The 26,543-nt window shown below is 44.3% G+C and overlaps 2 protein-coding genes across 3 annotated transcripts; one reads left to right on the top strand and one right to left on the bottom strand.

Annotated features, from left to right (window-relative positions):
• Positions 1-217: 217 nt before the first annotated feature.
• On the top strand, positions 218-22,207 carry atp2c1 (ATPase secretory pathway Ca2+ transporting 1). Of its 2 annotated transcripts, none has more exons than XM_027005321.2 (27): positions 218-324; positions 7,118-7,222; positions 8,402-8,518; positions 11,097-11,186; positions 11,269-11,304; positions 12,091-12,152; positions 12,717-12,825; positions 13,095-13,250; positions 13,535-13,603; positions 13,760-13,835; positions 14,027-14,093; positions 14,388-14,512; positions 14,964-15,061; positions 15,230-15,325; positions 15,518-15,607; positions 16,217-16,321; positions 16,550-16,706; positions 17,203-17,373; positions 17,568-17,665; positions 17,780-17,830; positions 18,161-18,327; positions 18,522-18,590; positions 18,965-19,081; positions 19,414-19,561; positions 19,668-19,763; positions 19,910-20,051; positions 20,497-22,207. In XM_027005321.2, exons 1-27 carry the CDS (start codon positions 301-303, stop codon positions 20,616-20,618), a joined length of 2,763 nt encoding a protein of 920 aa, XP_026861122.2. In that variant the 5' UTR covers positions 218-300; the 3' UTR covers positions 20,619-22,207. The 2 variants fall into 2 exon arrangements, with proteins under 2 accessions (XP_026861122.2, XP_026861123.2); XM_027005322.2 differs by lacking the exon at positions 218-324 and adding an exon at positions 2,909-3,262.
• On the bottom strand, positions 21,806-26,304 carry aste1a (asteroid homolog 1a). The gene is made up of 6 exons (XM_035526447.1): positions 26,039-26,304; positions 24,410-25,683; positions 23,921-24,137; positions 23,535-23,701; positions 23,398-23,408; positions 21,806-23,161 (listed from the first exon to the last, which is right to left on the bottom strand). Exons 2-6 carry the CDS (start codon positions 25,667-25,669, stop codon positions 22,753-22,755), a joined length of 2,064 nt encoding a protein of 687 aa, XP_035382340.1. The 5' UTR covers positions 25,670-25,683; positions 26,039-26,304; the 3' UTR covers positions 21,806-22,752.
• Positions 26,305-26,543: the final 239 nt, after the last annotated feature.

Here is a 26,543-nt window from a genome sequence, read left to right as displayed (position 1 = left end):
TATTATTATTACTATTATTATTATTCCGAGGAATAATAATAATCATCATCATCATTAATATTTATTATTATTGGCAGTAAAATTGTGATAAAATACTAGAATCCCTCTAAGAATGGAGACGTGATTGTAAATAATTTTGATAAAAGTTTGCCGGGGCACTGAATTTTGTTTTGAGTCTTATTGTCACGACCTTCTAACCACGTTTCTGCGTCGCTCACTACAAAGCTCCTCCCAGCGACGCTCCAGACGCGTTGACCTCATCAGCAGCCGTCGGAGGATGACCGACGGATTTCACGGAAGATGCTTAAGAAAAAGGAGCCACTGGTAAGTTTGGAGAATGTCGGATTTACCATTACGTAAAACGAACCTGCGAGCATAACTAACATATTTAAACATGAGCTAAATAGAAATAATAGAATGGCAGATATTGGTTAGGTCATTAGTGTCTGAATCTTGTGCAAACACAGCATCCTCTATTAGAATATTTAAAATGTTTCTTTCGACAGAAATTAGCTTGTTGTTGTCACATTGTATTGTCACTGAATTAGAAAACAGTGCTAACGCGCTAGCTAGCTACGAGCATAGCCACCGGTGTAATCCTCAATAGCCTGCTATCTTAGCTAACCATGGCTAGACGTTTTAGCTCATCGTTCATGAGATATAATATCAACAATGTTGTACAAATCCATTCTAGAGGCTCTCAACCGGGCTTTTGAAACATCTAGCGTTAGTTACCTAGTATATTAGCCAGGTAGGTTAGCTAATGCATTATTGGTCGGATAGCTCGCTTGCTAGCTAACCTAACTTGTTTAGACGAGTGGACCAGCTATAAAATGTTGTCAGTTATCCACGAAGGTTAGGTTAGTCAGCTAACTAGCTAGCATTTCGGTGTGAAATTGGGACGGATAGCTGGACAGACAACTGGCTAACTGTCAGCTCAGTTAGATGAGCTAACCTTATACTAACTAGTTTACAGAAAGGTTATGGTATCCATGAATATTTCCAAACTGATGAATCAAACAAAAGTCCGTTTAACCAGCTATCTGAGACGCTATCCAGATTATCTAGCTATCCCAGCTGCGTCTTTCAGTTGTCTGGCAAGGTTGCCACTGTATATTTCAAAGATTTTAAACATACTTCACCAGTTAAACTAGCAGGCTAATGCGCGATGACATAGGCTTGTCTGTTTTATGGACCATGTAGTTACTGAGCAGGTCCAACATCAGTCAAAGCAACTAATGCGCCCATAGCCTAACGCAGGTCAATAGATAGCGGATGCCTTGCGGGCATACTTCCTGTTCCCTATTCAGTATGTGGTGTGCTTGATGCAGCGTGCTCTAGATACACTACTCACCATGAAAGTAGTGATCATTTGTTTTATTTGCAGGTCAGAAGAAAGTTAGGGCAGTGAGTAATAGATGCAATATAACAGCAAATTTACACTGCCAACTGAAGAATCATTGTAGTCTGAATACCTTGTGTTGGAGGAGATTGAACGAAGCCAGGTTAAATATTAGCTCAGTTGAACTGGGAGGCTGTGAGATTTGGTGTGCTTTGACAGAGTTGAAAGAGGATCCAGGTGAAACTCCAGTATAGTGAGCAAACATAGGGAGCACCCAAGACAAGAGTGGCCTGCTCAAACATTATCTGCCATTGTCATTCCTCAAAGTTGTCAGACATGTCAACTCCAGTTCTCATAATGGCTGAACGTTGATTGGAATGCACAACTGCACTGACGAGCTTAGTGGTTTGTCAGGTGAGCTCAGCCCATTGAAGTCTGTGCAGTTGTAGTTCACCACACAGCACCATACTCGGATGTCTCTAATTTAGGCTGGGTAAGAGTGTGGTATTTAACTCCTTCCACCCTTTTGTGGACTGACATCTCTGTGTTATCTGTCCGATTTGAGCGCCCCTGCCAAAAGGCCAACCGCTCAACCAGCATTACAACTCAGTCTCTTCCTGTGCCCTGCTTAGTCAGTTCACAGTCCCCTTGTGACGCTAATGCTTTTTTTCCACAATATAAATGGCCATTATTCTTAGGAAAGAGGTAGTTAGCTGCCTGATTACCTGCCTCTGGAGCTGCAGGGTCATTGAGAAACGTGGCAAGAGGATTTGTGTGAAAGGTTCTGCTGAGATGGCTGACATAGTCCCCGCAACCCCGCCTACCCAAACTTGTATTCTCCTTGATTTTGGCCTCTTGTTCTATTGTTTTGGAATTTCTTTAAGCCGGAGGTGTGTAGCTGGTATTGTTGGAGTGCCACTAGAACACCCACTGTCAGTTTTAGTCTCGTTATGAGATTTGTGTGTGTATATACTGCAAGTGTCCTTTGCAAAGTTTAAATGTGATAATACCATGTTATGCCAAATGTTTATCCTGTTAAAATGGAGAGTTGCATGTAAGGTAAATCAAATAATAAGGTATCTGTGTTATTTGTTTTAGATGAATAAAATCTGTGGTGATTAAATGTGCACTGCACTGCATACTTAAAGAAATCTTTAACAAAACTAACCTACTGTTGAAAGGATTAGAACTGGTTGTTTGGTTTAAATATGTACCTCTCCATTGTCTTAAATTGATTTTAATGTAAAAAAAAAAAAAAAAAAAAAAAAAGGCATTCATGGCATGACCTCTTACCTTAAATATGAACATTTGAAGATATGTCAAAGGTAGGGCTGTTTGTTGTAAAATGACAGTCATTTATTCTCTCATTAACCTGCCATTCTTATTTGTTCTGGTTTGAGGGAAAACTGGCCTCTCCCACTGGTGGGAAGGCTTTGCTCAATATGTTCTAGAATAGCCCTTGTACATAACAATGCTTCTTTTATGTTTGTCTCCCGTGTGGCTAATTTGTCTATCCTGGAAGGAGGCTGCAGTGCCGAGCTGCTGCGGGTGCTTGGGTGATATTGCTCTGCGTTAGTCGCACCTAGATGAGCTTGAGTACGGCCCTTTCCCCTGGCTCTTTCCAGAGGCTTGGCCTGAGTGTTATCCAGCTCCACTGCTCAGGCTGTTGAGGCTGGCACGTCGTGGATGGTGCTGTGGGCATGCTCGCACCAACAGGCTTCTCAACCACATCAAACGTAGAGATTGTGGTTTTTCATGGCGTGGCAGTGCCGCGTTGCTGTTAGCGTAGCTCTGGGTAAAATCGCTTCATTTTAAGTCTCGTGGGAATTCCTTGCTGGAGAACTTCAGAATACCCTCGCTTCCCACATTTATTTTTACTTTTCTTGTTCCTCAGAAATCTCAGCTACAACCATAATCATGGTAAGTTTTTAACACGTTAAGGCACTCTTCTCATAGTAAAATGTCTCTACTTCTCCGGGATACCTACTTCTGGGATTTTTGCATTTATTTTGATTCTTTAGAGAGGGGAATGAGGTTTTACATGGAATTGAAATGACACCTGTGTGTGTTGGTAAAGGATGGCAGGCATTAAGATTGTCTTCAATCTTAAATCATATTATACAAATGAAGGTTTTTTGTTTTTTTTTTACTCTTCTGTGACACAATTTCTCATCTTTCACATGGTTCACATGTCTCTAAAGGAACAGCGTTGTCCCTGTCTTCAATAGGGACTTGAGTGGTGCTTGTTGAGTTCATGCAGCTTAGCTAATTGGCTAGCGCCAGGTTTTTGGTCAGTTGTGTTGCAACTGAAACTCAACAGGTAGCTATGCTCTTTTTGCCTAAATGGCTTTAACGACCCATCAGCATGCGTGCAAAGCTGAATTGCTGCTGCGCACTCTCCTGACCCCACTGGGCAGATGTCGGCTTCTGAGTTTTTGCATTCTGACGCTGCTCCAGAGGTCTGTGTGTTCTTAAACCTCACGATGCCTTGTTCTGCCAATTGTTTGTCCTGTTAAATTGGAGAGTTGCATGTGAGGTATATCAAATGATTAGGTTACACTCTCATTTGTGTCGAGCCTCATCTCATTGCAGGGTTGATTTGTTTTGGTGAAAGAAATCTCCCTTTTGTGATTAAATGTGCGCTACAGTTCCACGGAGCAGAATCGGCTCGCACGCTATTTTGCTTGCAGCTCCACACAGGGGTCTGGCACATACACGGCGTGTTTGCTTGGGCGTTGCTGTGAGTTGGCATAGGCCATTGAGGGAATGAGGTGGCATACCTCTGTCTACCCAGGACAATTTCTAGAGAAATGCTTGTTCTAGGGTGGAGTGTATTGACTTTTGTGCATTCAATAAGTGTTGCATGTGCAAACAGAGTGGAGAGTCAAGAAGGGTTGGTGCGAAGTGCGTAGATAAGATATCATCTTAGTGCTCAACTACTTTGTCATTTCCAGATGGTCAAAACACAATGGACATGAGGATGTGTGTAGTCCAGCGCTGGCAGCTGAACTGCTCCAATAGGTGCTTTGTGTGTGTTTGTCTATACATTCATGTGTGGGTGCATGGGTGTGAGCAAACGTCCATTTACCTTGCTGTTAATAGGTATTTTTATCACTTCAATAGAATAACTTGGCTGGGTTCCATATGTCAAGACAACATTTAATACTGCTGAATTTCTCATTGAAGTGTTAGTGATGGATCTCTGAGAGCTTGTGACCTTGGGCAGCCAGCGCATCCTCAATCTCAGAGCTGTGTGTGCGTGTGTTTGCGTGTGTGCGTGCGCGTGCGTGCGGACCAGTTCTGTCAAAAATGAAATATTGTTGAAGCTGAAATCACTAAGGTTTGTACTAGGATAAGATTTACTTGTCACAAAGTGAACCTGAAAATGTTAATGTTGCTAATACACACTTAAAGCTTTGGCATAATGTCAGTGAGGTCATGTTTAGTCATACACCTGCTACTTAACGTTGAAAAGTATTCATAACAATAGCTACACAACCATATTTTTAGCTTTAAAAAAACCCCAACATTTTAAACATTTTAATATATGAAAGGTTTTACAGTATTTGGACTGTTACAGTGTCCAACATGTCGATCCATGTGTATGTAGTGTGTGCACCCTTTGGAGCCTCTACTATTAGCGCCATGCGCTGCTAGCTGTGGCTCTTATTTAAGGGCAATTCCACATCATCCCCACTTGCTGCTGGCTCTTGCATAAGGTGCTTCTATTGTGCGTGTGGGTGCGTGTGTGGATGTGAGAGATGTAGACCCTGTGTCCTGTGGTTTTTGTTGTAGCGTGTTCTGGAGGATCCGTGCTGGATAAGTAAGTTAGCAGATAATGAGATGAAACGGAGTAGGATGGGTAATTCTCTCCCTTTTATCATCCTCTCTCCTTGTTCTCTCCTTCCTTTTATGTCCTTCTGTCTTCCAAAGCTATGTCAGTCAAGGGTGATCCATAAGTCCATGTGTAGACGGTAATGCCTTAGTGGCTGCCTCATAAAAGGCAAGTTGGGTGCTTCTTTTGGTTGACTTGGCCAAAAAGGCTGGCTCTGGAAATTGCATACAAATTTCTACATGTTTCCTTAATTTCTTCCTGGTTCTGAGTTAGAGGGCTTCCTAGTTTCAGAGCCGTCTGTGGCATCTGTGGCTCAGTCACCTAACTAATGCTCCTGCGTTGCCGTGCCAACAGTAGCAGGCTGCTTTGTGAGCTCCTGCTGCTTCCACGCTGATGTGGTCTGGAACAGCAGTGACCTCATCCTGGGTCCGGACTTCATTTCAGGCCGGACAGGTTGCACATGAGAGTTAACTGAATTAGCCCGGCTCAGGGCTGGAGATCAGGGATACTTGTGTTCAAATACAGGTTCTTTGTTTTTTGACATTGTGAAGTTTTGTAAAGTTTTTTTGTTTGCTTGTTGGAATGCATGTGGTGGTGGGGATTTGGGTGTCGGGGTGTGTTGACTTTTATATTAAAAAAAAAAAGAGAAATTTTAATTTGTGCATAATTGCATTACTATCCTGCATTCTCCATTGACTCATCTCTTACCTGTGCATCTTCTAGGTGTTCAGTGATGGTGTTCACCGCTATCATTCCATCTAAAAATAACTGGGCAGATAATGCAAAATTAGCTAAACGATCTGATCCTGGCAAGTTATTTAGTTGGAAAAAACATTTCTTTTTTGAAAGAAATACTGATCAGGTAGTGACCTGCTGAAGTTTCCATTTTCTTCAAGAAGAAAAAAGACAAAACGAAGCCCTTAGCTTTAGTCTTGCTTTGTTCAAATGTTGGTTTATTGATTTTCACATAGCTTGCACACTCTCCAGATGCACCAAATGGCTTACAGTAGGTTATCTGCCTACTTCCACTAAGAGTTCATTACTATACCACATTAAAGCGATCTGTCTGAATACTGAGACTTTGGGAAGGTCGGGGATGAAAAGCAGGCAAGAATTTAAAATGTTTTGCAAGTCCGCCCCTTCCCTGGCCTCCACCTTCTCGGTTGGTTTGGTGAATATGGGCCAGTGTCAAATAGCCGTATGCATACTGCCAGTTCGTAAAGCATTTTTTGGTGGAGGTTGTGATATAGCTTTACATAACTACTTTCTTTGATGACCAAGAGATCAGTGACCGGGCAGATACTCCTGGTTGGAGTTTCCTGCTTTAGTCAGCTACTCAACTGTACGTGGTCGAAATAAAATGCATTGGTGCCAAGTATACGATTACGTCAATTTGGCATTCAGAAAAGGCCATTTGTCCTCTGTTCTTAGTGACGTCAGCCAAGTTGTAGAAAGTCACTTTCCAGTGCTTGAGATCTCTGTGTTAATAGCAGCCCTTGGCTGGTTGTTCTTCATTGTGCTGTAGGTGTGATGGTGCCACTTTCCCGTCAGCGAGTATCTTGCTCCAGCTTGACCCTCTTCTAATAGTCCCCTTCTCTATGCATGGGCGTCTGAGCAGTCCAGCTATCTGATTAGGGTCAAGTTTCACCATGGTGCACTGTCTGAATTTGAGCATCCTGCAGTGGGAGGGGCTGCTCTTGGCTCACACCTCCAGCCGTGGTGGCTTGTTTCGCATGTGACCTGGCCAGCTCATGGTGTCAGAAAGCAGCTGCTCATCATGACACTATTATTGGGTCAGGGTTTGCACTTGATGTATATCTGTGTAAGAGGTTATCAGAGCAGTTTTTTTAGTATAGATTATCACGCACGTGTGTAAAAACAAAACAAAACAAAAAAACAACAACCTATATTCAACATTTAATGTTTGTTTGTGTTTCCAGCTTGCCAAGTGTCCTCCACAGAGTGAAGATGAGACCATGGTTCCAGTGTTGACATCGAAAAAGGCCAGCGAACTACCTGTGAATGAAGTTGCATGTGCACTGCAGGTGTGTAGTTCGTAGTGTGTCGGATGTCATTTTAGGTCAGACTTGATCTTTCAGTTGTGCTGCTTGAAACCTGGATGACACATGGACTACATGTCAAAATCTCCCGAGTCTCACCCTTGTCTTACTTGCCCTTCTTTTTTCGTTATGTAAAAAAATAATAATTATGTTGCTACATGCAGTGTCACCAAACAGGAAATCTGGATTACATTGGTATCTTTAGCTCTTAATCTGAGGTCTGTGTAAGGTTGATGGCCCATCTGATAAATAGCATTGTAGTTTTACAGTGAAGGCTTGCAAATAAACAAAATGTTGCTTCTCATGTGCTTTGCCATCAGACTCAAGTGATTGACTAAGGGTTTCTATAATGGTTTGGTTTCTAGAGGGTTGTTTCAGAGGTTTTTTGAGATTCTTTTAAAAGTCTAGAGGAAGGCTGTGCAATGACTAATTATGAATAAAGGAAGGTGCTCTTACAAGGGCTTCTCTGATGCTAATTATAATGTTAATTAGCATTAATTACCTTTTTAAATGTGTTATTTCCATTATTTCTAATTTTTCAATACCGTGCTGCCTAATGTCTGGTGAGCTGCTTTGTCTAGGATGCAGATGCAGAATGAAGGATTTGGCACCTGGGATCTACAGCCTGTTAGCTGTACCGTATGATGTGCTCAGAGTGCTGGCCGCCAGCATGGCTTTGACCCCATGGGTCAGACGATATCTAGTCAGCAGTTACATGAGCTGCAATATTGAACGCAGTGGGCCAGAGACAGGAGGAGACCATTTCCTGCTAGGCCTCTAATTGATTTCTAATAACAGAGACCGTGCCCCATAATCTATCATCCGCATTGGTTGATATCTCTGAGTTTCTCACTGCTTGCAGAATGGGAGAATGTTTCCTGGGATGGTTACAGTTCTCTCTCTCTCTCTCTTTCTCTTTCTCTCTCTCCCTTCCTTTGCTAATTTATATGGAGATCAGTCAGTGGATTTATAGAGCTGTTTATGCTTTATTAGCTGTATTGGTGATAATGGATTTATTAGCTCAGATTAGCCTCCGATTTCTTGCCACTGGTGGCAGTTGTCATGGTTACGCATGACAGTAGGTGTTATTTGGGCAAAGCTGATCATTTCTGAGGTAATGTTCTGCTCTACTCTTTGCACCCCCCCTCCCTCACCCCCCTCCAGGCTGACCTGCAGTTTGGCCTTTCCCACGATGAGGTGAGCCGTCGACGGGCATACCATGGATGGAACGAGTTTGACATCACCGAGGGTGAGCCACTCTGGAAGAAGTACATCTCTCAGGTGAGACGCCGGCTGACGGGAGAGAATATCCCTGCTCCTGCCCATGGAGCAATTTCCACCTCCTGCAAGGGAGAAACAACCTCGTCACAGCACACACACTTCAGCAGATCTTAGTCCACTCGTCAACTCCTGCTTCTCTCCGTCATAAGTCTTGGGCGTGCTGGTGCAGGAGGTGTGGATTAACCCCTGACGCCCTGTCTTCCCCACCACATCTTGGCTCTGAAATCAGATGCATTAGGCAGTTGCTAATTTTTGGCTGCCGTGGAAACCAGATGACGTAAGAGACCACTAGGATGGACTGTACATTTTATAAGATGCACATGGCTAAAGCCCTTCATGAATTAAATTGGGTATGTGTGAGCAGAGATGTTGTGGTAAACCAAGAGTGGACAGTAAAGCACTACGCCCAGTAGTACCTCATTACATCCGTCTTGTTTGTTACTGGATATCACAACACTGTCCTTTGCAATTCTGATATCGCACAAGGCTGCAATATGCAAATAAGATCTCTAATATGTCACAGCGGGTGGTTCTTGTTTGTGCGGTTCTTGTTTGTGCATAATATTCACATCATCTAAACTAAAATAATTATGGTTTAAAAAAAAGAAGTCTAAAGGCGTTTTAATACATCGGACGGTATGTAGTAATGATGCAATTGCAATATAGCATGTTTGTCCAGCCCCAACAGACATGTATTCACACGCGCATACACACCCCAACTATGGAGTTCTCAATGCAGCCTGCCAGCGTCTGGGTGAAGATCAGGGGTCAAGGGACAGCCCTGCTGCTGTCCTCGCTCTGAGAGAGATCTCGCATCCAGCTCTGGCTCCCAAGAGCTCTGTGCTAATTGGCTGATGAAAAGAGAGAGAGAGAGTTGTGCTCTCTCTTTCTTGCATGTGGTGTTGAAAGCAGGTGGTTCATCTGATTGAGCTCTGTCCCATTCTCTGTGTCTGTCTGCCACCCCCCTGCCTGTCCTTTCTTTTATCTCTGGTGCTTCTCCCAAGAATGCTATGAAAGATTAGCTTATATGCAATCATCCACATATATATGTTTTTTACTGGTCACGTGCTCCGACTTCCAACCTGGTCTCACTGCTTTTTTCATAAAAAAACACACTTTTTCCTTTCCTTTTAATTCTTTTCCCTATTAAGTCGCCCTATCCATGCAGCATAAATACACATACTTGAAATCACACATGCATGCTACTTTGAACTGAACCACGCCACACCTCCTCTCTGAATACGTTACCACCACTTGGCCGATTAAATTTCACCTAATCTGCACATGGCTTTGCAGTCCAGACATCTTTCAGACGTGTTTTAATGCAGCAGGTACTGAGGAAGACTGTTCACTCACACTGTGCTGGTTCTGAGCTCTAGCAGTGGAGCTGTCCCCCATTTCTGGGCATCCCTGATTGCCTGGGTGAAGTGGTTAGGTGTTTGAGACTCCTGCATGACTCCAGCACTGTTTTACAGGCGGCTGGTGTTGTCTCGCACAGAGATATTTATTCCCTTCTTTATTTTGCATTCTTTCTCTTTCTGTCTCTTTGTATCTCCCCTGCTGTCAGTCACAAATCATCCCAGTGCATACAGAGACATGCAAGACTCTGCACACTCACACACAAACACACACGAACAGACACACCCACGCGCCGTGTCTCTGAGTGGACCTCGCTTAGATAGGCAAGTCCGACATAACCCCCCACGACCTTTGCCTTCTTTGAAATTCACACTGAAATGATTTCCCCTCTGTTAATGGCTCCAGCCTAAAACCAAGGCCTAACTATATGTCTGGTTGGAGATGTGATATACCTGTAAGATTCTGATGGATGAGCTTTTAAATTTCATCCCAGTCGCTGTTTCAGCAAGCCAGGTGTGCTCAGTGACCTTTCTTTCCCTAGCTATTTAAGACAAGCCTTCATAGACTGTTTAGGTATCACTTACTTCCTGTGGAGAAGAGAAAATAAGAATTGGAAAAGATGTTTTTGCACTCTTCTTTGTTACATGCAAATTGTGACATTGTGAAACACAGTGGGCTTTGCGTTAGTGACCCACACCCTACCCTCCACACCACTGCCTCAGTGCTGCACTAGCCCACAGGAGGTGGCTGGATCTAGAGCCAAGCTTAGCTCTGTGGTAACGATTGCACTTCCTCCAAATCCTGGCAACTGAACCAGTGGGCCTCAGTTAGCCAAGGCAGAAGCCATTTCTCACACATGGTGAACTGTTCCGGCTGTAGAATGATGGCGGTCTATTGCAATTAACATACCTGACTTTGAGTTACATAATGTTCACAGGCAGTCTGTGTCCCTTCCATAGCAGGCTATTGTCACTGACATGCCTGACAACACTGATTATATAATGCAAACAGACTACTAATCACTGATGTGACCGACTACCCTGGTGTTATAATACTTCACTTAAATGGTAATGATTGCATGTTTCGACTTTTATATCACCCTTATGTAGGCCTTATACAAGATATAAAAGCTGGTCCTTTTTTCTTTAATGTTTTATTTTCCCTGCAATTAATGTCATGTCTTTTTGTTCTCTCTCTCTCTCGCTCTCTCTCCCTCCAGTTTAAAGATCCTCTCATCATGCTCCTGCTGGCGTCTGCTGTTATTAGCGTGTTAATGCGGCAGTTTGATGACGCCGTCAGTATCACCGTGGTAAGGCCCTTCTCCACCGTTCTGCTCTCCTCCCCAGTACTCTTTCACCAAACACTAACGATTTCTCTTCTTCTGCTTCCAGGCCATAATTATCGTCGTCACTGTAGCCTTTGTGCAGGTAAGGTTAGTTTCTGAATGTCCTTATTCCACACCTGTCATTGTTTTTATAGACATGGGCTGTGCTAGAACAGGGAGTGTCCCAGATGTTCAAGCAGCTGTAGCTGGTACATTTACATTTGACATTTATCTGATGCTTTTGTCCAACATGACTTACAATTATAACTGAGTACAACTTGAGCAGTTGAGACTTAAAGGCCTTGCTCAGGGACCCAACAGTGGCAACTTGGTGGTGCTGGTGCTTAAACTTTCCAAATACTAGTCAAGTACCTTAACCGCTGAGCTACCACTGCTCCTGTGTAAACAGGCCACAGGTTTCTTGTTCAAATTGACGCTTTGCCAGACGCTGGCAGCGCTGGTTCCCCTGACCTCTCTGAACCTCCCAGCTTACGCACAGCGCCCATGGGTCTGGGGGATAGTAGCAGCTGCATGTTGCCTCCAAGATGTGCGAAGCAAGCCAGCATGTGCTCGTGAACTGCAAATTGCCCGGAGCTGCCAGGCAGGGGAAGAGCGCAGAGGGTGGCCTGGGTTTGGCCTGGGTTAGGTAGCACAGCCGTAGACAGGCAGGCCACGGAAACTCAAACGTCTCGCCTGTCCAAGAGCAGGACTGGTGGGGATGTGCCATCAATGGGGATTTTGAAGTCCCATTGATGAGATGGCCTCTACGATGGTGGTGAGCCCTGCTGTGGCTCAGTGTCGTGTGTGCTGGTGAGGGAAGGCAGAAGCAGTGTCTGCATGTCTGTATTTTGTTTCCTTACATCTAACATCTCCGGTTGTTTTTTGTCAGGAGTACCGCTCTGAGAAATCCCTGGAGGAACTTGGAAAGCTAGTGCCTCCAGAATGCCACTGGTGAGTCTCAGTCTCTCTCTCTCTCTCTAACCCCCCCCACCACCCCATTTGCACTGCACGAGAATGAAGCACTTGCTCTTACCAGAGGCTTTCCACTTATATCAGAGCAGCTGGTCTACCTTTATACCAGGAGGTGTGATGATCTCCTGTACCTCAGAAATGCATGTGTTTTGTCTGAGAGGGCAATTTCCACTTCAAACATGCACACACGGACATTAGCACTTCAAAACCAGGCCATGGCGCCATCTCCAACCCTGCTCTCCTCCCTGTCAGACCAGAAATGGACACAAACTCCCCAACCACCTCAACTTCTTATTTCTCCACCGTAGAGTGTTTTGAAAATATAAATAGACAAAGACAGATAAACATTGTTCCCTATCTATATATAGGTTGCTGAGAATCTTGATGGCTGTGTTTTGTCCTTCACTGGCCTAAACCAGCTGCTAAACCACCTCTGTGGTTTTCTTTCCTTTATCTGTTTGCCTTTCATCACCTTCCCCCAACCCCCCCTCCCCCCCCCCCCCCCCCCCCGCCCCCGTGTCTGTCTCTGTCTCTGTCTCTCAGTGTGAGGCAGGGGCGTATGGAGCACCTGCTTGCACGGGACCTTGTCCCTGGGGACACAGTCTGCCTGTCTGTGGGGGAGAGAGTCCCAGCTGACCTGCGCCTCTTTGAGGTGAGAGAACCTGTGTGCATGTGTGTGGGCGCGCGTGCACACACACACGTGCACTCTCTTACTTCTGGATAGACACACATGCAACACAAAACATTCATGACCTCACCTTGCTGTTATGTGTGTTTGGGGCCTGAAGGGTTTCCAGATTAGAAATCAGTCTCAAGTGGTACTAGGGAAGTAGCCCATAATAGCAGCAGTAATCAGACCTGAGAGTGATGAGGGTGAACTGCTATTATAGCCGACAGACTCTCTCCCTCCCCACCCTCAAGGCCGTCGACCTGTCCATTGACGAGTCCAGTCTGACCGGAGAGACCACCCCCTGCTCCAAAACATCTGCGCCCCAGCCTGCCGCCACCAATGGCGACATAACTTCCCGTAGCAACATAGCTTTCATGGGTACGCTGGTGTGCTGTGGGAAGGCCAAGGTACTGCGCCACTTTACAATAAACAAAAAACAGTAGAGTGGGAATATGCATTATTATGCCTGTGTGTCAGCAGAAGGAAATTAGGTGTCCATTATGGAGCACTGGTTACACGGGCTGTAATAAGGGGTCTGTTTTCATGACAGATTTTAGTTTAGGCCCAAACTACATTGTTATTGGAGATGCTTCATTCATAGTTAATACTTTTCAGTAAAGCAAGGTTGACCTATCGTTCAGAATTTCATTTGTCCACTTGCCAAGATTTCTGAATAAGCATTTTTCTGTAGGGTATCGTCATAGGAACAGGAGAGAACTCTGAATTTGGCGAAGTCTTCAAGATGATGCAAGCAGAAGAGGTAAAAGTGCAACAGTCAAACAACAAGTCAGACTCTTTGTTAAAAGAGCTCATATAAGCCTTAGCAATCAAAGTAGAAATCTCAGTCCATTAACCATTTTAAAAGTAAAGCTTTAAACTGATTTTAAAGGGATGTTGTTTCTTGTCCTTTAAACAGTCTCCTAAAACACCCCTCCAGAAGAGCATGGATCTGCTTGGAAAGCAGCTCTCCCTCTATTCCTTCGGCATTATAGGTACAGAAAGAATCCCTCACTCAGGACGCTAACGTACCTAACAATGAATACAAGTTTATTGGAACATGTTTCCATAAGCTTGGTTGTACATAATTACTGGCTTCCACTAGTACCAGTATTTTAAATACTTGTTAAGTCATGAATGTGTTCATGTCCAGCTGTCTGTTAACCTAAGAGTGGCTGTTTTCCAGGGGTGATTATGATGGTCGGGTGGCTCCAGGAAAAAAACATCCTTGATATGTTTACTATAGGAGTCAGGTACACACACACACACACACACACACACACACACACACACACAAACACAAACAGTATGTGGAACCAAATCCAAGAAGCTGAGAGCTGTATGCAGCTCCTCTAGTGTACCTGGTAATACAAGTTATGCCTGGTGCTAGCAACACCGAGCTCACACCAAGATCATGGCTTTGACTCCAAGGCAGCACAGTCATGCTGAGAAATGTATACAAGTAGCTCTGCATGAGAGTGATGGCCGAATGCTGCAGACTGTAGTGTGCTGTCAGCCTGTGTGCTGAGTACATCCCTCATCCACAGCCTTGCTGTAGCTGCTATTCCAGAGGGTTTGCCCATTGTGGTGACGGTCACCCTGGCCCTGGGAGTGATGAGGATGGTGAAGAAGAGGGCCATCGTGAAAAAACTGCCAATTGTAGAGACGCTGAGTATGACCTTCCATACTGTTTACAGGGTTTGAGTGATTTGAGTGTTTGGTTTATGTTTTTTGCCCATTAAACCCTAATAAGAGGCTAAGCAGTTCAATATTTTGGCTTCAGTGATTCAATGCTTCGAAATGTTATTGTCCCATAAGCCAAGATCTTTGTATGTGACACTGTAGGATTATAGAATCATGTAGTGTTTTAGGATTTATGTATATTGTATTATTGCACCCTTATCTGGGAGGAAGTTTCACGTGGACGTTTACACGTGTATGGTGCCGTCACAGTGCTATAAATGCTATAAATAGCATATTGGAGCAGAGTCTGTAGTTGTATAAGGAGAACTCTTGTCATGAGACACTTCTCTGTGTTTCCTTGACAATGTCAGCTGAACCTCATGGGCCTTGTGCTGACACAGAGTTCGTGAACCTGTTTCTTTCTCCCTGTTTTCTTTCAGGCTGCTGTAATGTGATCTGCTCGGATAAGACAGGGACCCTGACGAAGAACGAGATGACCGTCACACACATCTTCACCTCTGACAGCCAACATGCAGAGGTATGGGCCCTCTGGCTCCCACGCAGTTACACATGTCTGCATTTCTTGTTTGAGGGGGTTGTAAATCGGGCACGTGATAGGTTATGTGATGGCTCACGTGAGCATGTGTGACTCGTATTCCTGAAGCACCTTGTCTGGCTCGCTGCCTCTTCTCCGCTGCACTCACAGGTAACGGGCGTGGGCTATAATGGCATTGGGGAGGTGCTGCTGGACGGCGAGGTGGTGCATGGCTTCTCCAACGCCTCCATCAGCAAGATTGTAGAGGTGAGCGGAGGGTTCAGAAGCGTGGCTCAGAGGAGCTCGCTGTTGAACAAGCATAGTGCTGTAGCACTGATGATTAGCTGACATGAAGAATCCGATTTTTCAGAGAAGGAAATCACCTGCTCTGTGCTATGGTGTTCCAAGATGTGGCCTGTCCTTGACGTGTGTGCGTGTGCATGCGTGTGTGTGATGCAGGCTGGCTGTGTGTGCAACGATGCTGTGATCAGGAACAATACGTTGATGGGGCGACCAACAGAGGGTGCTCTCATCGCCCTGGCCATGAAGGTAATCGTATCACAATCTAGCATATCTGATCTGCTATCGGAAGTCTGCAGTGTAAGTTTCGAGTGTGACGGCTCTGCTGCTAACCTGTAGTGAGGCTCCAGGAATTGGGCTGAAGATCACTACCATGCATAAAATGACCCTGCTCATTCCACTGGTACCAGCTCACCATTGCTGCTATCCTCTCCTGAGGCACCATGCCAAACTTACTCAACTGCCCATTTATTGCACTCTGCACCATCTTCGTGTTGATGCTCTGAGCCGTGGCCATTGGCCGCACCCACTGTGTGGGCCAATGGGAGTGAGACTGACCACACAAAGTGCAGCTAAATGCTTTATTGGCTCTGCACAGCGGAGGGAGCACAGATCATCGTTCCTGAAAGCGGCTTCCCAGTGAATGGAGAGGCACAGAGTCATCAGGCCTTACGCCTCACACAAGGTGTTAAGGCAGTCCCAGTCCTGATCCCCCACCAAACTCCAAATCCCGAGGCTGAACCCACGCCAGTCTAGGGTTTAACTCAGCTTTAACTCAGATGAACTGGATAATCGGTCTTTGCCTGCTTGTTATATTTGTTACCAAACATGTTTGTATGGGTGTCTGTGCATGTGTAGATTGGTCTGGAAGGTTTACAGCAGGAGTTTGTGCGGTGGGAAGAGATCCCATTCTCCTCCGAGCAGAAGTGGATGGCTGTGCGCTGTGTCCATCGCACTCAAAAGGTTAGTGCTTGATCATGTGATTACTGAGAATTTTTCCAGTCAACTGGCCAACACTGCACTTAAAACTGTTTCACATTCACACTGTGGGTGGAAATAGGAATGCTGACTCGAAAGAGCACATTTGTCATATGATTTAATGTTAAGGATGTCTCCATGTTATTTGTGTTTTGTTAATAAGCTAAGGTACTGAGGCAGTTTTCCTTCTCATTGGCGTGCTGTAAACTGTAGGACAAACCAGGCATGTTCTTCGTGAAAGGAGCCTATGAGCAGGTCATCCGCTTCTGCAGCACCTACCAATGTAGAGGACATGCACTTCCTCTGACCAGCCAGCAGAGGGATCTCTACCAACAGCAAAAAAGCTACATGGGTACTGCAGGACTCCGAGGTACAGAATCGCCCCATGATACCCCTAAGCACAGATTAGTTCCAGCCATGTTCTTTTGCCTTAACCTTTCTGAGCTGTGACTCCTCTTATGGTCTCTTCGTTTGCTCTCCTAGAGTTCCCCTTTCCATGTTGGAGCCAGCAGCAATGCAGCACTGGAAATACTGTTTAGTAATTGTGGCAGGAGTTTAAAAAGATCAATTTTATGTCATACTTCCATTACTCATTTTCAGTATGGTTTTGATCTGATGCCTCGTGCTTTTGCACTCCTATGACTGAGCAGATCTCTTTGCTCAGAGTTCATGTGGAGCACTACCCTTCATTTTCAGTTGAATTTCCAAAATGTTTCCCTAAGAATGAAAGAAATGAAATAAGTCTGAATGGGGCCCTTTTGGCATTGTGCAAATTTATACCAAGCAGATTTCATTTGCTGGTCACCTTTAATTAGTCCTGCGCCAGGTCTGTTGGCGCTGATGATCCTGCTGCTGTCTGATTGCAGTGCTTGCATTTGCCTCTGGGGTTGAAATGGGGGCTCTCTCGTTCCTGGGCCTGGTTGGCATCATCGACCCTCCGAGGCCGGGTGTGAAGGATGCCGTGGCAACGCTTATCAGCTCTGGAGTGGCAGTGAAGATGATCACAGGGGATTCCCAGGAGACAGCAGTGGCAATTGGTGAGCCGTCCACCCTGTTCCACTGGATCACACATTACTTCAATTAGAAAGAATCTATTCAGTAATCGGGTTGTTCACAGAGATCTATTACAGTGTCTCATTAGGTCACTGGATTGTTAAATACATTCCCAGTCTTTTTAGCCTTTCCTTTTCCTTTGTGTCTCCTGCCTTTTTTCCCCCCCCCCCCCCACCAGCGAGTCGACTGGGTCTGTACACTAAAGGATCCCAGTGTCTGTCTGGCGAAGAGGTGGATGTAATGGACATTGAGCAGCTCTCACAGATTGTGTCGCGGGTACTGACACATTGCCATTTCTTTTACAATCTCAAATATGCTCCTGACACCATAACCATGATCATGGTTAGCGATGATATGTTTGTGCGTGCGTGTTTGTGTGTGACTCAACAGATTGCAGTGTTCTACCGAGCCAGCCCCAGACACAAACTAAAAATTGTCAAGGTGAGTAAAGGAGAAATGAATGCTCAGGGCTGAGCGATAAAATTCTGCTGAATATGATGAGGAATTAATTAAGGGCAGAATTTTTATATGCCAGTGCAACCAAGATTGGCCAGTATAATGATATCACAGTGTAAAAGTGGTTCATTGCACAGTTTTGATCATCATAATATTAACACAGTGTGTTAACTTATAGTCATCTCGACTGTGGCTGTGTTGTGCAGGTGAAAGGTTTTCATTTGGCATTCTGTAATAAGTTATTTTCTCCTCTCCTGAAGTGGGCAGAGGGGAGCCTGTTTATGGATATGTCTTGTATGCATCTCCTGACCTCAGTCCCTGCAGAACATCGGTGCAGTGGTTGCTATGACGGGCGACGGTGTGAACGATGCTGTGGCTTTGAAGGCGGCCGACATCGGCGTGGCCATGGGCCAGACGGGCACAGACGTGTGCAAGGAAGCAGCCGACATGATCCTGGTTGACGACGACTTCCAGACCATTATGTGAGCCATGGCTCTCTGCTTTTTTTTTTTTTTTTTTTTTTTTTTTGTTATTTAAACCCTGTACTGAGGTCTTATTCTGGGCTATTTAAACTGTCTTTGCTTTCTGTCTGTGTACTACTAACATTAAGAAGTATTGAGTGGTGTTGAATCATGTTAATGAGTGTTGATGTCAAACAGTGTCTTGTTCTCTCCAGGTCTGCTATTGAGGAAGGCAAAGGCATTTACAACAACATTAAGAACTTTGTACGTTTTCAGCTCAGCACGTGAGTGTTTGTTTAAGACCTGTTAATTCATAAAAAGTGTGATGTTTGGTTGAATCCTTGACTATAAGCAGCTCATGTACATGCCTTCAGAACTGAGTTTTTTCCATAGTGTTGTTTAGGGGAGGAGAATGATATTCAATCTTTTTAAGACTGTTAAGATACAGCGCCCTCTAGTGGACAAAACATGTTAGCCCAGTAATGTTAAAAGAGGGTTATTCTTTTTCTGTTTATTGTTGCTGTTGTAGTTGTTGTTGTTTTTCTTTTCTTTTATTTCTTGGTTTGATTTTTATTACATTTATTTTAGTTTTCTTTTTTAAAAATGTTATTTCTATTCTTTTAATGTTGCTGTTGCATTCCTGTGCCCATGTCCTCAGGAGCATAGCTGCCCTTACACTCATCTCCCTGGCAACGCTCATGAACTTCCCAAACCCGCTGAATGCTATGCAGATCCTCTGGATCAACATCATAATGGATGGCCCACCTGCCCAGAGGTATTACACTGTGTACAGGTCCTTGACTAATGTACCCCACAGAGCAGAGTAGCAAGAATTCTGTAGATAAAAGCTACATGTAAAACTAAAGTAGTTTGTGACTATTGTGGTCACAAGTTCTATTTACTGTATTAGTGTGTCCGAGACAGGATCTCTCATGATGTTGCTTATACGACATTTCAGGTAGAGCCACATTTCATAGACTGTGCCCAAATAACAGCATGTCATGTAGTAGTAGTAGTAGTAGTAGTAGTAGTAGTAGTATTTTAATAAATATTAATACCATGTTGTGTCTGTATATGTATGCTCCCGGGTGCTGGTGTCGACTGCAGTTTGGGTGTAGAACCTGTAGATGGCGACGTGATCCGAAAGCCTCCGCGTAATGTGCGTGACAGCATCATCACACGTAGCCTTATTGTGAAGGTGCTGGTCTCTGCCTTCGTCATCGTCTGCGGCACACTCTTTGTCTTCTGGAGAGAGGTATGTCACCAAGTCTTGGATTGATGGGCAGAAAGAAATCAGATTGCCCTTACCCTAATAGCCTGGATAGACATTTAGTGGGTTTGTTTCTTGGTGTCGTATTCAGTTGCGGGACAACGAGATTACCCCACGTGACACTACCATGACGTTCACCTGCTTTGTCTTCTTCGACATGTTCAACGCACTCAGCTCTCGCTCCCAGGTAGGTGTAGTCCACAAGTGGTACCCACACGCTCATTTCTGTCAGCAGGTCAGAAATTGCTTTTGGCTCTTTATTATAGTTTTGACAGGAAATTGATTTGTCAACTTGTATTATATAGACATTAAATGCCTAATTCTCTCTCTCAGACGCGAATGGTACATGAGATGGGCCTGTGTAGTAACGGGACGTTCTGCTATGCTGTGCTCGCGTCCATTATGGGTCAGCTCCTCGTCATCTACTTCCCTCCCCTGCAGAAGGTGTTTCAGACAGAGAGTCTCAGCATTTTAGGTAACTGCCATCATTTGACACCCTCACAGCCTCAGCAGGCTGATGTCCCCGTCCACTGCCCAAGACCTGGTGCTGTGCATCACTTCCTCCTGTCGCCTAACCCACCTGCTGCTGCCCATGCAGGGTCGGCAAATCGGCTGATCTGTTGAGTCGGGTGGGTGAGAGCAGAGAGACAGTTTGAAACCTGCCAAACATATTTTCCCCACATGCATAGGGTTTACTTTAGCTCTGCCTCCCTGCAATCCTGAGGCAGGTGTTTTTTGTAGCTTGCCTGGGGGAAGATTGGGAGTCTCTCTCTTAGCCATTATGCCTCTCTTCAAAGGGTAAAAAAAAGCAAAGCTGAAATTTAAAAAAGGTGTCAATGGCTGCTGTGGTTCTGATGGTATTTTTTTCCCCCCCTCTGTTTTTTGCTCCCCTGCTCCCTGTCTCTCTCCGTCCACCGCAGACCTGCTTTTCCTGGTGGGCCTCACGTCCTCCGTTTGCGTTGTGTCCGAGATCATAAAGAAGCTTGAGCGGTGGAGAGGGGGCGAGCGAACCGAGGCCTCCGACTCCTTCCACGAAGTATGACGCACATTGTGTCCCGCGAGGTGGACGGAGACGCAGGTGGAGGGCGGTGGAGGGGTTGGTTTGTTGTGCACTGGATGGCCCACGGCTCGAGACTTCAGCACAGAACAGATTCCGGGATTGAGGGTCGGCCACGCAGGCCCTTCTGGCATACGTTTTCAAAGCCATTTGGACGTCAGTGCTGCAGGATGGCCCGCTGGCCTTGGGTCTCACTCTGCGCTGGTCTGGGAGACGCACCCTCCCCTGCTTCCCGGATAGGCTTCGGTGTGCTGCTTTAAGGCTGTGCTATTTTTCCATAGCATCTGGATGAACCTTATTTATCAGATACTGTGGTTGTTGATACAGTGGCTGTTGATGTCTCTGTTTCATAGGTTATCTCTCTCTCCTGTCCTCTCTTCTCTGTCTCTGTCTCTCTGTTAAACACACTTTGCTGGTTGTAGTTTTGTGGAACAAAATGGGCAATGCATTCCAGCAAATATTGCTTGAATAATTGTATAGTGTCAACACTTGGAGGAAAAAATATTAACTTTGCCAACCAAGAGCCTGAATTCGGGTGAGTTGTGCGTGCGTGTGTGTGGATGAGGGGGAAGTGGTAAGAATGTTATGTAGTTCGAAATTATTTGTTATCATGTTTCACAGATTTGTACTTACTAATGGGTTATTGGACCGTTTTATAATCCTCATTATGCACTGATTCACTGGTTCACTGTAACACAGAAGAAAGCATCTTAAGCCCCACTATCACCTTGATGGAGAAGGTCCTCCTCCAGTCTCATCACTTTCTCCAATAGTGATGACTGTGCTTTTGGGGAAAGGTATGGTGTTTTGATCTAAAATAAAGGTTAGGGTTAGTTGGGCTGCACTGTCGGGACAATGAAACATACACAGCCTTCCCCCCCTAACATTTTTAAGGTCAGGCCCAAACCTTTTGAGAGATTCAGTTCTGTTTTGGGGCCATTGGAGTTGCCATAGACATGATTTCTTCCCCCATGTTTTGTTCAGTGGGTGGGTAGCTTATGCAGTGCTGTACTGGTTTACATGTACTTGAGCTGTTGAGGCCCTGACTATCTGAGGAAGTGATGGAGGTGTATCTGGGTCACACTGTGGAAGCCTGCTGCACTAAAGTTCTGGTACCAGCAGATGGCCCCCTTCATCCACCTTGCACTGTACTTCCCCACATGCCTGTTTCATGAACTTTGGGGGGGGGGGGTCCTTTTTTTTCCCCTCTTCTTCTCCCGTTAAATTAATTTTTTTCCCCTTTTAAGTAAGTTATTTGTTTCCTCTTTATTAGCAGTAAAGTGTTTTCAGCGGCCACATAGGCTTTATATGCCAGTTATACAGTTACTTCTCAACGGACAAACATGCTTTGCCTCTCTTTGGTTTGAGTTGCTCTTTGTGTGCAAGCAACTTTATTGTGGACTGGCCAGGAAGTGGAGCCAAAATGGAATAAGGGTGGTATGTACTGCCTTTTTTCTGTTTTTTGTAAAGATTGTATTGTAATTTATTTGTTATTGACAGCTAAAGTCAGAAATCTGTTATGGTTATTTCAGAACACAATTGTACATTAAAATTTCTACGGATCTTTAAGAACAGTTTTCTGTTTTTGGTTGTATTGACAGTTTCCTTGTTGGTAATCAGTGTAATTGCATGAATTTATTTTAACATACTGCATTGGCAGTCATTTATTTAAACTGCGTTCTAATTGCATTTCAGGAAAAGTTTCAAATATAAAGGCAGTTGACATCAATGAAAAATTAAAAACCAAATAAAATCCATATGAAGCTTTTAAAAAAATAATGAATATATGTGAAAACAGAAGAATTAAAATTCCATTCCATTTTTAAAGAGCTAAGTCAGACTCTGTAGGTACTAAATTGCATATTTATCAGGATCACACACTATCTGTGCTTCTGGGAACTCAAACCTACAACCTCGATGTTGCTACCACATTGCCCTACCTGCACAACCAGGGGAGCTAATAAAATACTCATCTTCAAATTAAAGTTCCAAATAGTTAAATATCTGGTAAGTCAATTTGTATAATAATATTAAATTGTTAAAAGAAGGCTTAAATTGCCCATTTCTGTGTAATCCACTCGCTGTCTGGTATTTTGTCTCTTGTAAAGTTAAACATGGCCTAATCAAAGCACACGCGGTCATGTTTCTTGGATTTTGGATCTCGTGCACATGTTCTGCTCTTTTTCTTGTGTCTTGTGCGGATGTTGTAGGTGTACTTGTAGATCTGGTCGTGGTTACCAGCCTTGCCCTCACTCTGGTCATCGCTGTCCTCTTCTTCGTGCATCAGCTGCTCGAACATTCGGCTGAGATCTGAGTCTTTATTCGTACTTAGCAGCTCTCTCGCATGCCCAGCGCCTGTTCCCATCCTCATCTTTCTGGCAAGGTCGTCGCCCAGCTCGCGCTCCACTGCGGCCCGCAGCTGTCGGAACAACTTTAGTGGATATGGGGCATCTGCGAGCAGGGACTCGGGATTGTTGTTGCTCTTCATTCTTCTAGCTGCTTCATGTACTAACGGTCCATTGTACAATCTGTGCAACCAGAAAAACAAACAAGAAACCACAGTGAACAAATGATGACTGAATATTTTCCATTTCCAGTAATAATAACATACACAAATCAATTATTCAAATAAATAATAATGTTGGTGCCTGAAAGGATTTCTTCTCAAGTTATAGACTTTTCCTAATGTGTTTTGAAGGCTTTAATCTTTTTTGAAGCAGCAATAGACGACTTTTACTTGTGTGACGTTTCATGACCGCTTTACCTAGCCCTGGCCTAGAAGTAGGATAAAGGCTCGCTTTTTATTTATGGTTAGTTGGACAATGCAGCATGTTGAAGTGATTCACAATAAAACAGCAGTCATCACCAACAAGTCTGGAAAGTATTGAACACACAGCTCACGTACCAGGCACACTCAGGCACCAGATGACACAATAGCTGGCTGAGACAGACACTGTCTCTCAGACAGCACTGCCACTGGCTATAAGCATGGGCTGCTTCCAGGTTCAGTGTCATCTGGTCCTTACAGGTCTGTAGATTCTTAAGCCTATTCAGCACTAGCCCAAACTCTGTAGAAAAGACTAGTTAATATTCCCAGCATTGATGTCTATGCAAGTAAAGCACAAAGCATCAGATTAATGTGGATCGATGTAAAATTATTCCTGGACAGACTAGGCCTAGTTCTCCATGAAACCATTGGAGGTGACCCTCTGTTCACGTACGGGCTAATTTTTTGTCACTCTCGTCTTGTTTATGATTTGTTAAAGCCATAACACTTGTATCTATACCTTTGGCTCTCTTGGGTTCTCTGGATAACTCTCCGTAGACCAAGCCAACCAGCAAGGCCCAGTAGAGTTCTGCTTTGGGCTCAGGTTGTGCATGCTTGAGCCAGTAGCATGTGACATATGCAGCCAGTTGTAGATTGACGGGGACACAGAGGGAGTCAGGCTGCTGTGACACTTGCAATGTGTCCAAAAGGACCTGGAGATGCAAGTGCCGTGGTGCCTGGGATGAGAAGGAGCCAATGTAAACACAATTCTGATCTGAGTCATTCTCACTACATAAGGAAATGATGAGGCCTTTGCCCTTTACCAATTAAAGTCTGCAGTAGCTAAGGCGTGTTATGCATTAACATTGTCACTGTATCACAAAATATGTTTCAATCTATTTGCTGAGATTACAGTTCCTCTTTCCTGAGAGTTTGGTTCAATGAAATGATCATGAGCATATAGTCATCTTCACAAGCTATAATGAATATGATAATCCATCTGTGCTACCTCCCACAGTGTATCCAAGTGAAGGTGTGTTGCAGCACATCTAGGCAGAATGGCAGGGACCCTGGAGCTGGTCAGCTTCAGGTCCTGCCTGTCATATTCCTCCACCTCGTAGCACCCTGGACCACCGGTGCCCAGCAGTAAACCGTATACGACTTGTCGTATGGGCCGAGAGGTCTGGTTGCTGCTTGGGAGTTGGGAATTCTCCACGGGAAAAGTGAGCCTGACCTGCTGCAGCGTCAGCGTGTTGATGATGATGGCGTTCAGCTTGCCCTCAGCCAGGGGCTTCAGCATCCACCCAGGCAGGTTCTGTAATGGGCCCTGAATACTGGGCTGTATATCCCCGGTTGTGAAGAACCGGGCTATGGAGCTGGCCCTGAGCCTGTACTCCTTCACACCCTGATCGAGAGTGATGCGGACAGTGGTTGAGTGCTCCGTGTTCACCATTCCCACCAGGGTTTTAATGGCTGCTTTTTGGTCCGGGAAGTGAGACAGCCACATGAGCAAGCCATTGATGCGAACAGCAGACCGGGTTGCGACGGAGCTCCTGGCACAAGTGGAGAAGTCTGGAAATAAACCTTTGTCCAGTTTGGTGTAGTCATTGCCCAAGATGGTGGCAAAAAGAGGGAGAAGGTCCTTATTCAGGCAGTTAAAAAGAGCGCACAGATTTTTAACATTAAACAGTTTCGCTGTAATAAATTTTTTGCCACTTTCTGGCACTTCTTTCCATTGAAAATGAGATATTGGAAGAAATCCCGCACTGATGTTGAATATATAGAAATCCGAGTCGTTCGACAGAACAGGACACTTCCAGTCGTTGGCCAGTGCTGCCACTTCCCAGTCAGCCTCAGCCAAGCACTGAACGAATGGGACCTTAAGTTTGTGGAGCACCTGCTTGAACACACAATTGGTGAGAATCGGCAGGACTTCTCCTGAATGTCCCGTGGACAAAGCATGGGCCCTTTTAATTCTGTCTTCAGCTCTTGTCAGCAGGGTGTCTGATTTTTTCATTGTGGTGTCATTACCTCCATCAAGTACAACATAAGGCTGAATATTACACACTTTTAGGTTTGTGAAAAATCTGTTGACCAGTTTTTCAAATGATTCATATTCACCCCCATGTACTTGATCCAAGTGAAAGTTAAAGTAAAGAGAGTGGTAAAGACTGGACCCATCAATTATGAGCTTGCTGTTTTTAAAGTGGTAAATCTTCAGTGCCTCTTTGTTTTTCTCTATGTAGCTTTTTAATCCTAGCACTCCCATAGTACTTTAGTACCCTAAATTTAAACAATAGAAAAAAATATATAAAATTTAATTCCAGCAATCGTTCTTCTGTAAATTTTGTAGCCTACATATTACACCATTTTACATATTGCTATACAATGCAAACCAATCTAATGCATAGTGTAGCAAGTTTCCTAAAACGTATACAATTACCTATACTAAAAAAGGCTAGAAAGCAAACAAAAACTCTCAAGTTATATAATTAAAAGTAAACTATAAGGAAGGTAACAAATATAATGTAACCTTTGACGCGCATGCTGCGTGAATGCTCATTTGTTCTGACAGATTACTGCTTTAATAGGGCAGTATGTTCAAATTAAAGGACAACAACATTAGAAGATGACTTACCTGCTCTCGAAAGTAAGATGAATTAATTTAATTCTCTTTGTGCGTGAAGAGGTGTTTTCTTTTGCGTCCGCCAAGAGTACTGTTCCGCACGTTCGTGTATTTACATACAGAATGGAAACCGAAACAGATCGACTAATGATCCAAACTCCGAGAAACGAAAGTTTGCGTTGTTGTCCAAACTGTATTTGTTTTGTTATAGCATCCCGTGACTGCTTATTTATGTAACCACATAACCACATTTAGAGTGACAATATGGCACCCATGTTAATACCATGTAAATATTTGTGCTGGAGTGTTTTGTTGTCAGGGAGAATGACGCTGTAATGAGGCTTAAGTCCCGTTAAGTGATATATTTTTATGCACAAGATAATTTACTGTAATTAATTTACGTCACTAACAATTTTAAAAGTCAGAGACGCTATATTACATAAAATTAAAAATTCCTAACCTTCTAATATTCAAAGCTGACAGACAAATATAAACAAAACGAAACTTTCTTTGTTCA

This window comes from Electrophorus electricus, chromosome 5 (genome assembly GCF_013358815.1).
Source record: "Electrophorus electricus isolate fEleEle1 chromosome 5, fEleEle1.pri, whole genome shotgun sequence".
In the NCBI taxonomy this organism is placed as follows: domain Eukaryota; kingdom Metazoa; phylum Chordata; class Actinopteri; order Gymnotiformes; family Gymnotidae; genus Electrophorus; species Electrophorus electricus.
Note: the sequence above shows the minus strand (reverse complement) of the source record. Positions and strands in the feature narration are given on the sequence as shown.